Genomic DNA, 16,186 nt, shown 5'->3' with positions numbered 1-16,186 from the left:
CTGTATTATGGTGATAAATTTATATTATTCAATTATTATAGCTATACATATACATATATTTTGTTTGTGAAACTTTTTCAAATGGATATATAATATATATTAGTTTGTTTATATATATTTAGTTGCTATATTTAAGGCATATTATTTTTATAATAGCTATGTATGCAGATTTTTGTTATGTTATGTTATACAAAGAAAACTAGCTAGCTAGCTATACTCACCATAATTCCACACAATGCGCCTCGTCTATCACACAAGCCACAACATTTTCCTCATAAATTTTTGATTGTAATATCTTCCTTCCCTGTCTGATAACAGTGACTCTGGATGTGCAAATAAAATTTTACATTTGCCTGCAACAATGCTTTTTGAAATTTTAAAAACAGAATTTGATGCATCATTCAAATCTTCCTCAAACAAGGGTTCGTATCTCTGGCTATTAGCTTGGTCTTCGAGTTGTAAAAAACCACATTCAATGCCTACTTTACTTAAATTTACTAACTGATCTTAAAGGTTCCCTCCGACCTTTTAATGATGCTACCTAATTAAGTTCTATTCATATAAGTATTTAAGAAAATAACATTCGTTTTTTACAGAAAAGTTTAGTACAGCAAATAATTGTAAATAAACTTTCAAATTTTGAGCTACCTCACTTCATGCGGCTTTATCATGCTCCCGCTTCTTCTCGAACTTTGAAATTCATAATGGCTGCATAATTGACGTCACAAGGACCAAAGAATTATAGGATGCCTCACGGTGATATATTCTACTGACTAATTCGTGTTTACAATGCCTTGTTGATATGTTTCGAAGTATTAAATATTTATGAGATATAGAAGATTCATTAGCGCTAGAAAAAATTTTTGTTGTTTGCTTAATGCAGAATTATTTGTTTTCTTTTAAAAGCAACCCTTTTGTTAAGTACTGTAATCTTCGGATGAGTCGGAATCAAAATGTTCTAACGTTGTACTTGGCTTCCAGTTTAAACCTAAACGTAGGGGGGATTTATCGGACTCATCGTGGGTGACATATTACAGTGATAGCGATGGGGAAATAGCAGAATTAAGGATTAACCTTGACGCTACGTCGTGGTGTAAATGCAACAATTGCCGTCAAATGAGCACTGAAACTGAATGTTTTTGCTGTCACGAACTGGAATCAAGACATATATATATATATATATATATATATATATATAACCTACAAGGTGTGTACTTTTTAGCGGGATATACGAAACATTATATGCTGATTATTAAGTTATTAAAACTATATTCTTTAGAAATAAACTGTATAGTCAATCACGAAGATTTCGAGCCGATTGTTTTAAGGAAAGGAAATCTCTGGACTGCTTTGGTTGGAATGTATGATAGAGAATCGTCATATCTTCCTCCAAGAAATGACGTTCCCAATAAGTAAGTAGATGTTGTTCTAGTCAAAACACGCTGTTTATAGAAATATGGGTTATAAGAACATAAGTTTGATATTTTTAGAACATATTGCTATGCTGCTTACCGACAGTTCACGTGGTGGGTTCACAACAGACTTGGCAAATCTGTGCGAAGGGTCATCCCGTCATGTGCAGTGACAAAAATTCGTGATGCTTAACCAGAGCCGGACGGGGTACACAGGATATATGGAAGGGCGTGTAGTTCCTGAAAATGAGTTAACATGGGTTTTCCATGATGCAAAAAATGTTTTTTAAAAAATAAAAAAAAATAAAAAAATAATATGAACAAATTACATAAAAAAAAAGTAAAACAAAATTATGTCATTCGTGAGTATTTAATTGAGTTTTCAAAAATTTCCTCTCTACAGGGCAGGGGTAATGAAGGCTGGTTTTCTTCCCGGACGGCAATTACAGATGCCTTTCACCTACCAATTATATTTACCCATAAAATCACGTGACTTAGTCTTCTTTAGCAACAAGACAGCACATTTTTTCCCTTTCCTTTTTCACCTCGCTAATAATCTCTCGTGGTTTGTTATCAATCACTAACCAAATCTGTTAAGCATGGCCAACAAACAAATCGATAAAGAAATATATAGATGTAGCCCTTTCGTTATAAACAGACCCTTTAAAATGACCGACCGCTTACGTCAGGTCGGGTTGTTCTGATTCTATCACGGATCAATTTCACTACCCGAGCAGAAGGCGGTATAAGAAACAAGGCCTGTGTGTCGCCCTTGTTTCTTAGGTCATCCCTTCACCCACACAACATCCTTTCTCTACATACGATACTTCGAATCCTCCACTGGAGAGTAGGGACACCCAATCAAAAAACATGTTTACAATATGAAAAAGAAAATATTTTTAAAGCTAATTAGAATTGTGATAGCGGAACAACTTCTTAATAATTAATTTCATAAAGAAATCTCGCTTCGTCGTCTTCATGCTGCAAGACGGTGTGGTTTTGGCTCTTGTGACGTCAGGAGGTATCCTGATGTTTTTTTCAAGATTTTGAAGCGTGTTTTTAATGCTGCAATAATGGCGGTCGAAGCACAAGGTTTTATAAAAACATGGAATAAGTAAATCGTGTTTATGTTTTTATTTTGCAAGTAAATCATTAAATAATACTTTTTTCTATAATGTTTTAACGGTTTCTTTCGGTTAAGATGAACTTGTTATAACGTCGGAGGCAACCTTTAAATAATTGATGTTAAAGGAGAGACAACAAGTACAATATTGCCTGCCTTTCGTTCTGGAACAAAGTCGGGTAAAAGTTGATAAATTACGATTTACCAAACCCAGTAGGCAAAACAGCTATAACGTGGTGTCCTTCTCCTAAATACTCGAAACATTGAACTTGTTTTGGTTTCAAAATAAACGAGGGCAACTTTTCATACTTTTCGAAAACATTATTCAGCCGCTTGAAAACACGTACCACATCTTCCCAGCCCATCGCCAAAATCGTAAATATGCAGAATTTGCATAAATTAAAAATGAACCAGAATCTGGTTCATTTGATGTCCACGTGACCAGCCTGTGCCAGCGCCTTTTCGACGCCACGGTAAAAGGTGCTGGGGTCGAGCTTGCCGCTTGATATCCTAATCTCAATTATCGACAAGTAAAAAAACACGTTAATAACAGAAGACAATTTCTTCCTCAACTTCTAATATAGTTGCGAATTGACAATGTTGGAAAAATATTTATACAGGAAATTTAATTCTATATTATTCGTAAATATATTTATTTAAATCATAGTTAAAACTTGAGTATTTATTTTTTATGAGTTCCCATTTCTTAATCGTTTAGAACCGTAAGCATTACCGCAGCGAGAACTAAGGCATGGTTGTTATTGTTACAATATGAACGGGTTACAATATGAACGGACTAGGGAAGGCTAAAAACACTCACAAAGTATCAATTTATAGTGTAAATGTGTGTAAGAATATCAACTACAAAATATTTCAAAGCTAACAATATACAAAAAAAAAGAAAAAGAATTTTTTTTTTAGAAAAAATAAAAATACAACGCAAACAAAATAACATCATACACCCCTTGTAAAAAACAATCATTTTGAATCAACATTTACGGAACGGGGCAAAAACAACTGGACACCTCCGTAAAATTCGAATCAAGAGAAAATGGTTCTACTCAAAACATCGATTAACAAATTTCTTTCGCAACGGGTCCAAATCCTTCCCATAACGTCACAAACTAAAAAACATAAAAACACAAATTATTTTAACTTTACCTAAATTGCAATTGGTTGACGTATATGCTTATGTCCACTATGTTTACGTTAAAATGGCGCGTTTTAAAGATAAATATCATCTCGCGATGTGTTGCAGTACTAATACTGTCAAAATTGTGAAACATTAAGCAACATTCGCTTTGGACAACGTTATATAGCGATAGGGAATAACACCTTTATGACACACTTGCTTGGTATAATACCCGTCCGGTTTTACGCTTACAAAAATAAGCCTAATTTCACGTCAAGTCTTATGTAAAAAAACAAACAAAAAAACGAACAATGGTCTACGTATTTAGCACCAAAACATCGAGTTAAATACCTGTTGTTGAACGTCCAACAACGATTCCAGATATGTTATAATTAATTCTTTGAAATCTTTTATTCGCATTGTCTAAGAGAGAAAGTTTCATAATTTATTTCTTTATGAAAAACACTCATCGAAAACAACAAGTTTTAACGACATGCAGGACCTGAATGAACTTTACTTTTCTTCTCTTGATATTTTGCGATTATATATTCTTTTCGGTTTTTCAAGCACATCTGGAGCCGGGAGTGGCGTTAGATCAGACTCGCATATTGACTCAAAATATTTGCTAATTTTATTTGACTTTTCTCTCTGCTTCCCCGACTTTTTCTTATCTAAGAGACACTGTGTAAAGATAACAAGTTCTCACCTCAAATCTAGCCATCTCGATTTTAATGGATTTAGATATACTATCGAAATCTTCTTCTCCTTTCTCAACACGACGCTCCCACTAAAAATATGATAAGTAACAAAATTATAGAGAATATATTAGTACCTAGAAGTTCAACAAAACTAAAAAACACGACAAAAATTACGACAGAAACTGTAATGACGGCGGATAACCGCAAGAACAACGACGATGAAATAAATAACAATGACGATTTGAGTTGAAAAGACCGTTAGGGTTAAGTTTAGAACCATCAACAATTTCCTTTTAAACATGTCATTCTACAATTTTTTTTCCATCTGAAACATTTCCTAGCTTTTCGTATAAAAATATTGTAGAATTTATTATTTTTTATGATACGAGGAGAAATGGGATTTTGAATTTATTTAAACTGTTTGTCAAAAAAAAAAACAAGAAAACTGAGAAAATGCACACACATCTGAAATATTCAAAATTAGGATGTTGTATTAATTTTTTTAGTGTTTAAAAAATCGATAAGAAGTTTAAGGAGTTTAAGGGAGATTAAAGGAGTTTAGAGGAAAGAGGGCACTCTGTGAGACCCAACGCAAATCGTTTAAAGGCAGTCAAAGGAATAATAGATAGACACTATAGGACAACAATCAAAGCATGAGAATAGCAACAACCACAAATGTGTTAAATCAATCAATCTAATCATTACCTCCTTAACTTCCTCTTGTGCAGGACCAACTTTATCAGCTTTACCTGCTATTTCAAATTTAGCTAAAGCCTCGCGCTTCTTGTTCAATGTGGTTTGAGCACTTTGCCAGTTACCCCAAACTTTGTTTCTTTGATTGAAAACAGCCTGAAAAAGTGAAAATGGTTATTTCAGGCGTTACATTTGTGTTTTTTGCATCGTATTTGTGTGTTCTAAAAATTGTTTGCATTCGCTTGATTTGAGAATTGCATTTGGGTGTTCTTAACATTGATTGCAGGTGTTTCAACATTGTATTCAGGTAAGATATTTTTAAAAGCATACCTTGACAGCAGCAAGCATCCCAATGTATTCCTTCAAACATTCAGACAGTCCGAAAAAGTCAGTGGCAGACTAAAACAGTCAGTGAAAAGTTGCACATCAATCAACAAGGTAAAAAGTGTACAATTTTTTAATTTTACATAAGTGGACTCAATCCAGACTAAGTTAAGACTGTCCCTTTTTATGCGTTTTAACAACAAAACTAATATGGAAAGGATCATCTCATTCTTATCCTCAGAGCTCTTTGAGATATTTTAGGAGAAGAAACCTTCGCGAATAAAAACTTTTGCGAATTTAGTCTAATTCGCGAAAGTTTATGTTTGCGAAAACTTTTGAAGAGGCGGCTCATTCGCGAAATTTTATATACGCAAAAAAAATTTTTTCTTAGCTCACAATTGAGCAGTTTCAATTTGCCTGTCAATATTGATAGTACCTAAATTACGAGAAATTTCTAAGGAAATTTCTTGTAATTTAGAAAAATTGATTTTTCCGCAAATCTTGAAAAATATGGATTCTTGAAAGTTTATGTTCGCGAAAAATTTAAATCGCTAAATGCAAAATAAAGTTTCAAGGTTTATCTTAAAAAACTCCGTGGACAAGATTGGGACTGTCACATCTCCTCTAATGTAAAGATTCTCTTTTTTCAATAAATGTGATGAAGAGATGGGGTACAATGGACGGGCGTGAAACAAAATTAACCAACCTGCTCTCCTTGAATATGTTCTATCTTCTCCTCAACTTCAGCAAGTTGTGTTAGTGCTTTCGACAAACCGGAATGCTCCTCCGCACTGCCTATCAATGTCGAGAATTTAAAAAATTACTTGGTTGCTGCTATTCAATGTGGTACAATAAGTTGCAAAAAAAAAATAAAAAAAAATAAAGATGTCCTACTCAGTAACGAACAACTTTTGGCAAATGCAGCAGTATTCACAGAAACCTCTAAATAAAAAATGAAAATAGTTTTAAAAATACAGGCAAGCAAGTGAAAAAGTGCACTAAGCAGACACGGCTCTGAAAAATGTGTTCACCAATTCAGCCATGTTACATTAAGCATGCATTTTTACTGGCAAACTTCTTTAGTAGTATAAATTGTTTTCTGTTTAAAAAACTCACCCTTTCTTAGTGTTACTAACATCTCTGTTGCTGTATGCAATTTCTTTAATTGATTATCTAATGCTTCAACTTGATTCTGTTTTTCTTCAAACCACTGATGTTGACAAAAACAGGAACGAATAAAATCAAGAAAAAAACGTTACAGGCCTAATACGTTTTCTTACATATGAATATGAGAATTAGGAGTATTATATGAAACTATATGAGAGAAAAAAAATAGTGATAGGTTAACAAATATTACATAAGACTAGCTGTATGCCTGTTGGAAACCAGCAGAGAATTTACCCATTGGAAAAGCAGAGAATTTCACTCATAAAAAATCATGGTCATCCACCTGTCACTTCTTACAGTTTTCATCTTTAGCTCATAGACAGACAAACAGTAAGTATTATAATACAGATTTTTAAAAGTTGCTGGAAAAATACTGACAATGAAAGTTTTTACGTTTGGTTTCATACACCCTTTTGGATTTGCTTATTTTTATCATGGTCAAAATTATAAATATAAAAGTCAGTGAAATACTTAGTGTTCGATCCTTTGTTATATCTAATTTTTCAGTTGTTCATAAAACGTTGCAAAAAGATCACACTGGAAAAAAGCATGTCTCCAATTGACTGCATTTTTCACTATAGCGAAAAAAAGCTCACAAATTTTATTGTTAGCACATGCACAATTTAAAAAAATTACAGATTTTGCCCAAGTGCGCACATGTTACTAAAAAATTATACGCTTTTAAGCTATAGCAGGTAATGTGGTCAAATGAAGATGAAGCTTTAAGTTGACCTGGTAAATTTGTATCTCATTTATGTGTGTATGTTACATGAATGAATTAAAAACTACAAATTTAAAAAAGTTCCCAAAACATTACTTTAATTTTACTAATGGCTTTTGAACTGATATCTGAATATAACACCATTTTCACTGTTTGTCCTAACTAGAAAAAATTTTAATGCTGTAAACGCAGTTTTCTGTACTCAAAATATGAAATTCATTATACCATGTCACATATTGCAACTGACTAATAATTAGCTGTTGATGTGAATGTGGAAAAGAACTTTTTAAGAAAAAGAAAAGGTTTTTACTGTTTTACTTAAAATTATAAAACTTTAAGTGTCTTTTATAATGATCTACCATTACGTTTAAATAAATTTATCTTACTGAATCGGTCTCAACTATTTTGGATGTCATCTTTGACATAGCTTCTCCAATACCTTTGGCAAGACGTGATAGCCCACCTTTACTCAAAGCTGATGTATTTTTCGCCCTTGGAAGCTAAAAAACAAGAGAATATTTCGTGAATGCATGGTTTGAATTTAAGACAAATTAAGGGGGAAAGAAGGTCTTTTGTTAAGCACAAGTTTACCTCATCCGCCTCTAAAAATTCTTTAAAATCAGAATCTTCACAAAGATCTTTGTGTCGAGCCAGTCTGTTTACGTATCTTAATGAAAAAGAGATGTTTTATAAGACTATTACACAAGTCAGCAGACATGGAAACACAAAGTGTGTTTAAAGGTTTTACAAAGTTTTGCATGTTACATTGTCGTACAGTCTTTTTCAGGAATATTTGAGTAGGGGTGCGATAATTCCGGTCATTCATTTCGATCCTTTGATTACCTTTTTCTTTTTCCTACAACCAGTCTATTTCAGGAGAGTAAATATAAAAATGACAGTATAGTCATGCATCGTGTCTGGGGTTTACAATTTAAAACGTCCCCCACTTTTCCACTGCAAAATGAATGCGCCACAAAAATAACCTCTGAGCCTGTAACACATGCGTAACATTCTTTGCATGTGCGTTTTACACCGCACAATTTACTTGATTTACACGTGAAATGTGACCAATTTTTAAGAAATGGGATAAAAGCTGAGCCATTAACTGCTCCCCCAGTTCCACAAAATGTCTGGCTAGGCTGATGATTTCTAAACCTGGTACTTTGAATTTCTTTTTCTAATAATTTGTTTAACTAACTATGAAAGGGTTGTATTGATGATTTTTTAGTTACGTATTTCTTTATCTAGGTTAGGATTAGCTAGGATGTACAGGTTTTCTTTGAATAGGCTTTCATTGGTAATTTTTTCACGAACAGAACAAAAACAATTAATATGCTTCTTAGGAAAGTAAAATCACTAAGATTTTGAAAGTAACAATATTACAGTTGTCAGGTTTAAAAACGTTATTTGAAGCACTGGTATGGTTGTCATTTGCAGAAAAAAAAAATGTGAAAGATAAAAAAATCTTTCACAACGGAATATTATTTTGAGTAACAGTAATAGCGTTACGTTATTGTTGTAGAAATCTGGTAAAAAGAAACATCATAATGTACCCATATACAAAAGAAAAATATAATAGTATAAATAAACTAATTTACAGCAGACACAAAATTCAGGCTGTCACAAATCTAGCTTAAAGTATAAATAAAACAATGTCCACATCACAACATACTTTTCTAATGCGTGTTTTCTTTTTTCAACGAAGTCTGTTGATGACTGATTTTCTTTTGATCCTTTAACTTTTACCATGCCTGAAATAAAGGGAAAAAATTGTTATATTGTGTAGCAGATTTTGACACCATACTAAAATCTCACTTACCATATTTCCTTCTAATTTTTAAAGTATTTAAGGATTCTACAGGCATTTAATTTTTAAAATAGTAAGGTTTTAAATAATAAGTAACTGTTGCAGTTATGCTAGTTTTTTTTCTTCATTTCTCAAGAGTAACTCTTTATGTATAGATTGCAAAAATTTAATCAGCATCACAGTTAATCCTCTCCCCACAATTTCAAAATTCATTTATTTTTAAACTGTACAAAGGCGTTATGTTCAAGTCTTCATCTACCCCCTTTATGAATCCTTTTATTACTTACAATCATTTAATACTTACAATCATTACAAATTGGATATCTTATCTTTCAGAAAAGTTTAATCTACCTGTCACTGTTTAATACTTGAATTTCTAACCAGGTTACAAAAACAACATTGAATTTTCCAAAATCTTGTATCACTAAGGTTTTTTTTAAAGAATTAATTTTTGCAAACAGTTGTGTTAGTATATTTCATTAAAAGAAATAATTAGGAGTGCAATGTTTTTTCTTATGAAAATCACTTCTCATAAGGTAATGTAAAATCATATCAGCAACTTTGAATTTTGTCTGATTATGATAAAAAAATCGCTGACTTACCTACAACAGACTTGTCAGGGGGTGGAGGAACGATTCTGCCAAGGAGAAGATGCTTCTCATTAAGTCTTTCTGAAAGCCCAAGAAAATCGCTAAATCTTCTCTTCACAGAAAACTCGGAAGATTTAAATGAAGGCATGGATGTCTGAAAAAGGTTTCACTTGTTATTATTAATGGGTAACGACGATGCAGAAAACAAACATAGGAATATAATAGCACAAAACTTCTTACCTGTGTGGTAACTAGATAGCTCATGTATGCACTCATGCCATCACCTAAAATGAAATTAAAACCCGCATATTTAAACTTTATACAGTGTGAATCATGAATCAATTTTGCTCATATAATATTGACTTGGCTAAAAGAATTCATTAATTAAACTTTGTAATAACTTGTGGGAAAAAAGTGTAACTCAAACTACGGAAAATTGAATGGTGACTGAAGATGACAACAGTGATGAAAATCATTACTTATAATAATTTTTGGTTATTGTTAAAAAACCATACCAGCACTTAAAATAATGTTTACAAACCTGAGGATCTTAGGATCATTATTTTTTAAATCCTCACAATTATACTTTCCTAACAAATGTGATGATCATGCACCCCGGTAATGACACATATTCTCTTAACAATACTCGAAGGATTAAATTTTTTATAACACTTAAATTAAACCGTATTCGTGCTCTTAAAATTTTTTACAACCCCCCCCCCCCCCCCCCGCGCGATAAGGAGTCCCTAAAAGGCCCAGCAGGAATAGGGTTAAAGTGCTAAAAGAGAACTTTGAAGTAGAAAAATGGCATCTAATTACATAAATTTCAGGGTTTTCTGCAATGATTTAATTTAACCAAAAGTGTAACTGTTTTTATAGTTGAAGCAAGAAAGAGGTAGTTGAAACGTAAAAATATGATACTTTATTTCTCTCTAAGAGCTTTTTAAGGTTAAACTAAACTATCTACTGTTTTCTACTATTCATAAAGCAACAGGCTAAGCAATTGATTTTTGAAGCAATTAGAAGCACATTTTTTTGAGTCAGAAAATATTTAGAAAAGAAGTAACTATTCTGCTGCCAAAGGGATTAACCAAGATCATATGAAACATCAAATATAACACCAACCTATTTTAATTGGATCAGAGATTTTAATGTTGATATCAAATGTATCACCACTTTCTTCTTCCTCAATTTCTTCCTAAAGATACAATCAATAACATATTCATTAACCATTTACTATTATATACTATACCATAACATTACAAAGTTAACTGTGAATTAATCTGGGATTTACAGGAGACTTTTTCCGTGTACATCTGAGCACATTTTTATTTGCTTGTTTCCAAAGCATTTCAGAAAATTTTGTGTGTATTACCAACCCCTTATAATCAGCCCAAAGCTGGTATTCAGGATCAATCCAGCTTTTTTGAATCCTTGGATGATCATCAAAAATACAAAAATACTTTTTACCAGGAGACAAAAAACATAGAAACTTCTCAATGAACAGCTTTTTTCAAAATAAAGCTTCCAAATTTTCTACCTAACGAAATGCTTTTGTAAACATTGGCAAGTCATCTATACAAACAGAGGTTTTTGTAAACCAGGTATCATGACCATCTGTTGATTCAGGCATTGGATTTCCCAAAAAGGATAGTGAGATTTTTTCTCTTGGCAGCACATGCGATTCCTTATCAGAGTTTTTTGTTTATTTCGGATCAGCTAAATAACTTTGTAGAATTTACCATGCTAAATCAGATGTTAGGATTGCCGGAATTGGCTTCCTTTAAGTTGATAAACACTAGAAGTAATCAACCAAAGCATTAATGCTACAAATGTTCATAATGCATGAAAAATGTTGTTTTGTGAGAGTTATACCACACTTATATTGTAACCAATGACGAGAGCGCTGACTCACCCAAAATTCCAGAAATCTCCCAGATTTTTCTCAGAACTTACCCAAATTATTTCCAAACTGCAAAACAGCGCTTTCAATTTCGTTGAATCAGCCACAAAAAAGGCAACCCTTGAAGTATTAAAAAATTGTGCAACTTTATTAACTGTTATATTTAAAAACTCTACACCAAAAAACTTTCTTTACAAAGTTTGTTTGTGATGTCATCACAGTATATATGGAGCTAAACTGCAAGTTTTGCTCATGTTAATAGTCCAATGCATACTGAAGGTGTTGTACTCATTCCAATAGAAATACATTGTTATCTATAAATTTTGTGTTATTATTCTGGAATCTAAAGGAATTAAGTGTCATTATTTTTCCTGTGAAAGTTCTTTCGGCTCAATCCCCTGCTGTGAATAAACTGTTTGTGAATAAACTGTTAATGAATACTCCTGTCACTAGGACAGGGATGTTTAGCTCTCACAATTCTTGTTTTGATAGACAAAGTAATTTTGTTCTTCTGAAATTAGTAAGTCCCTGTAGGGTTTCAATGCATGATGCTTTACTTAACCAAAAAGTATGTCTTTTTTTAATTTTTATAATGTATGCAGGTTTTTTAGGGAGAATTTTTTTACTATTTTAAGATTCAGCACCCTCATAACCAATACTGATTGTGCATTTCTTAATAAGATTTATGAAAGGCAAACTCAGATAGATGTGCGTATTTTACATAGGTACCCTAAAAAATATTAAAAGATATAACTTGTCTATTATTTCCAGAAGGGGCCATTGCTTAGGTGGGGAGTTCTAATTTAATTCTCATTTTGACAACTCCCTCCAAAATTTAACAGCAATGTCCACAAATTCCCTCACATGGCTTATTAAATCGCCACCAAGGGGCGATTGGTGACCTTTCCCCAGTGAGTGCTTAATTATAACCATTTAACTATAGCACCATGAGTTTAGTTCAAACCAGTATACCAGCACAGGATTCCTGGACTGCAAAAACCAAAATAAATATATAAAATATAAATTTGGCGATTCGGTTTGACGTCATAACAATTTATTTGGAGGTGAAACGTTTCCGTATTTTAGGTGAAGAGAGTGAAAGCTAGAGCTAAACACATTTTGGAGTTTTAAGAACAATGTTAGGAAGTTTGAGCAAAGATAATATTTTTGAGTATAATATAGATAGCTAAGCATCATTTCCAGACAGATTTTTATTGTGGTTACCTTTCCGTTAGCTAATTATTCTTCCATTTTCTCATTTTTTAGGATTCTTCTGCTCAGACTAGGTTTGTTTTCACCCAGCAAAATTTTAAAAATGGCGGATATAACACAAATCTAATTTGTCAATTAAGCAAAATGTGAATAATCACTACTGCAACAAAGCTGAACCAAATCGCTGAATATATTGATTGTTGAAGATATTATTTCGGTTTGTCTGTTCAGTATTCATATTACTGTGGAAAGTTTATCATTTCTTGAACATGATAGTTTAGTAGGCGACGTTTCAGGAGATCCTTCTCCTATCATCGGGCAAAGTAAAATAACTAAGACAACTCATGACAGAAGAAACAAACCTTCTATTAAAAGGAATGAATTTCTGCATGACACCAGCTTCAATTCCAAAGAAAGAAATAGTTGCGAAAATGGAAGAGGCAATTAAAGATCTACCAAAAGAAGAGGCAGACACAGTAAGAGCTAAAGTAAGCCTCATGCAACAGAAAAGCAAAACACCAAAGGACAATTTGCAAAAATCTGAAAGACTGTCATTGAAGAATCTAAAGAAGGACAAAGATATCATAATCCTACCGGCAGACAAGGGGAGAACAATGGTTATCATGAATAAACCTGACTACATCAACAAGTGCAACGAACACATCAACAACGGGCCTTACAAACTTCTCAAGAAAGATCCCACAGAAGTCATCAAACGAGAAGCGAGGAACATCTTAATGGAGTTGAAGAGAAAATAACACATCGACGATAAGCAGCATTACCGACTGAAACCTTGTGACGGACCACCACAGCGATTTTACGGACTACCAAAAATTCATAAACAGGGAAATCCAATTCGACCAATAGTCTCCTGCACTGGAACACCGTTATACAACCTATCAAAATTTGTTGCTTCCATCCTCAGCAAATTCACAACAAGTGACCACAGCAAAAACTCAAAAGATATTTCGGAATACATCAGAGAAATAAAGATAGCAGACGACGAATGCAAGGTATCATTTGATGTCACATCACTCTACACAAATGTTCCCATAAAAGACACCTTAAACATCATTAAAGACCTAATCGAAAACGATGCTGCATTCGGTGAAAAGACAAAGATTCCAGTACCGGATTCTCTGCATTTGGTCGAACTTGTTCTAACCAAAACATGGTATCTGTTTAATAAGAACTTCTAAACTCAAACAGACGGAGTTGACATGGGAGGCCCTGCATCATCAGTAGTCACAGAAAAATGCATGCAAGCACACGAGACAACAGCATTAGTCACATCAGACAGACGTCCAAATTGCCATAATCAAAGGATCTCATCTAGAAGAGTTCCATGAACACATCAGCGGCCTACATCGACAAATCAAATTCACTGTTGAGCTTGAACACGATGGAAGTATCACTTTCCTGGACACTTTGGTCAAACGCAAGAATGGTTCCATTTCAGTTTCAGTGTATCGTAAACCAACACACACTGACCAGATTCGAAGTTAAGGTACTGAGTACCTTAACTTCGAATCAAACCATCAGAAATCTTGCAAAGAAAGTGTCATATCTTCATTATTGAATCGTGCCAACAGCGTAGTCAGTGACAAACAGGAGAGGAAAATAGAAATTCGACATGTAAGAAATGCATTAATCGCAAATGGATACAGTCATAAAGTCATCACGCAAGTAGAAAATAAAATGAAGAGAAGATGCAACGGAGACAACAAGGAAACATCAGAGGAATTTATCGCATCAGCATTCCTACCTTCGTACCAGGTACCAGCGAGATCCTTCGTCAAGTTTCGAGGCAACACAAGATTAAATGCATTCTTAACTCTAAAGACACCCTAAGAAGCACTTTGTTCAAACCAAAAGACAAAATAAACCTGGAAGAACAAAGCAATGTTGTTTACGAAATCCCAAGCAAAGATTGTGATGCAGTGTATATAGGCGAAACAAAAAGAAAGTTTAAGCAAGGAGTACAAGAACATATGCGCGCAGTGAGAAACAAAGATGTGAAGAAAAACGAAATTGCGGACCACAGCTGGAGCAGAAGTCATCAGTTTAATTGGGATGAGAAGAAAATCATTGAGAGAGAATCCAGAACAACTGCCAGGAAGATTAAAGAAACCATCAACAGTATCGAGCATAACAAACACATAAACAGCATCTCGTATCAACTTCCTGAGATTTGGTTACCAGCCCTACAGAAGAAGAAGTTACCTACATCTTTGTCGGAAAATGTTAATTACCGTAAATAACTGTAATTATCAGCTCGTTTCTGATTGGTTAATTTTTATGAATTTTGATCCTCTGCATTATATAAATACATGCGCAACATCATTTTACTTTGCCCGATGATGGGAGAAGGATCTCCAGAAACGTCGCCTACTAAACTATCATGTTCAAGAAATGATAAACTCTCCACAGTAATATTGATTGTTGCAACAAAAAAACCAAGCACAGAGATCAATGGCAAATGGCCTAACAGTCCTCCTACAGCTACAAGGAGGTTTTCTCTACAACCAGCACAATTTTACAAACCGGCTTTATATTTCTAAATCGAAATCTGGATGAGGTGCCAGTTCTTACCTGATTTCCTTACCCTTACCAGATTTTGGCGCAGAATTTTAAAATAATAAACCAATCAAATGTCACATTTTCGTTCAAAAGATAAGATATAGGTGAACAGCGTTTTTCGTTACAAAGTTAACTCACATTTGTTCTACTTGAGGTATTTTCAGGCTCTTCTTGCTTTTCTTCATGAGTGGGTGGGTCTGATTCTGTTACAAGCACAGGTCTTGATTCGGGTAGGGATTCTTCTTCTTTTTTGTCACTGTCTAATGATATTTCAGTAGTATTGTCTTCGCCAAATAGTTTGTCTTCTACTGGTTGAGGAGAGGTTTGTTGGTTTTCACCAAAAATATCTTGGTCCTGATCATCCGCCATGTTGAAATCGAATGCTCCGTCCGTCCGTCAAGCGTCACGTGATAGATTGGGGAGGGCTCCCTTCATGTAAGACGACACAGACTCCTAGCCTGCTAGGCAAAATGAAAATGCCCAGCTCTCCCCGTGATATAAACTTATTATAGATTTCCCTTCCATATCTGCAATGAAAAATAAAAAATCATGGAATGCACCTACATGGACATTTAAAGCTATTAAGTTCTGGTTAGCATCTTCCCGCAAACTTCGTAAAACGCAGGCAGAATGATCATGCTTACCACATCGTCCCCAGGGTCCCTTTTCACTTTTTTATATTGGGTAAAATTCTGTTGAAAATTGTTAGAAAAAAGGGGTATGTTATGGTTACGTAGTAACCCCTAATTGCACAAATTTTGCTAAGAATTTTTTCATCGAGGCTTACATACACAGAGTTATTAGTGGTGTTTGAAATGTCTTTT

The 16,186-nt window shown here is 33.8% G+C and overlaps 2 protein-coding genes across 2 annotated transcripts; one reads left to right on the top strand and one right to left on the bottom strand.

The window, feature by feature from the left end:
• The first annotated feature begins 594 nt into the window (after positions 1–594).
• Positions 595–2,647, top strand: LOC130634105 (uncharacterized). Its single transcript, XM_057444597.1, has 2 exons — positions 595–1,412; positions 1,491–2,647. The coding sequence occupies exons 1-2, from the start codon at positions 1,117–1,119 to the stop codon at positions 1,603–1,605; spliced, it is 411 nt and encodes a 136-aa protein (XP_057300580.1). The 5' UTR covers positions 595–1,116; the 3' UTR covers positions 1,606–2,647.
• Positions 2,648–3,082: 435 nt separating this feature from the next.
• LOC130634057 (sorting nexin-2-like) lies at positions 3,083–15,784 on the bottom strand. The gene is made up of 15 exons (XM_057444594.1): positions 15,501–15,784; positions 10,793–10,865; positions 9,908–9,951; positions 9,680–9,821; positions 8,943–9,021; positions 7,862–7,937; positions 7,657–7,770; positions 6,499–6,592; positions 6,277–6,324; positions 6,089–6,177; positions 5,389–5,457; positions 5,071–5,214; positions 4,374–4,454; positions 4,019–4,090; positions 3,083–3,659 (listed from the first exon to the last, which is right to left on the bottom strand). Exons 1-15 carry the CDS (start codon positions 15,729–15,731, stop codon positions 3,609–3,611), a joined length of 1,407 nt encoding a protein of 468 aa, XP_057300577.1. The 5' UTR covers positions 15,732–15,784; the 3' UTR covers positions 3,083–3,608.
• Between the last annotated feature and the right edge of the window lie 402 nt (positions 15,785–16,186).

This window comes from Hydractinia symbiolongicarpus, chromosome 1 (assembly GCF_029227915.1).
Source record: "Hydractinia symbiolongicarpus strain clone_291-10 chromosome 1, HSymV2.1, whole genome shotgun sequence".
Lineage (NCBI taxonomy): Eukaryota > Metazoa > Cnidaria > Hydrozoa > Anthoathecata > Hydractiniidae > Hydractinia > Hydractinia symbiolongicarpus.
The sequence above is the reverse complement of the archived record's forward strand: the minus strand, read 5'-3'. Positions and strand labels throughout refer to the sequence as shown.

Excerpts from the sequence above, each read along its gene's own strand:
- LOC130634057 (XM_057444594.1), bottom strand. The coding sequence starts at position 15,731 with ATGGCGGATGATCAGGACCAAGATATTTTTGGTGAAAACCAACAAACC. Across the intron at positions 9,822-9,907 it reads GCTATCTAGTTACCACACAG|ACATCCATGCCTTCATTTAA; the intron begins GTAAGAAGTTTT and ends AACCTTTTTCAG. Across the intron at positions 9,022-9,679 it reads CCCTGACAAGTCTGTTGTAG|GCATGGTAAAAGTTAAAGGA; the intron begins GTAAGTCAGCGA and ends CCTTTATTTCAG.
- LOC130634105 (XM_057444597.1), top strand. The coding sequence starts at position 1,117 with ATGAGCACTGAAACTGAATGTTTTTGCTGTCACGAACTGGAATCAAGA. Across the intron at positions 1,413-1,490 it reads AGAAATGACGTTCCCAATAA|AACATATTGCTATGCTGCTT; the intron begins GTAAGTAGATGT and ends TGATATTTTTAG.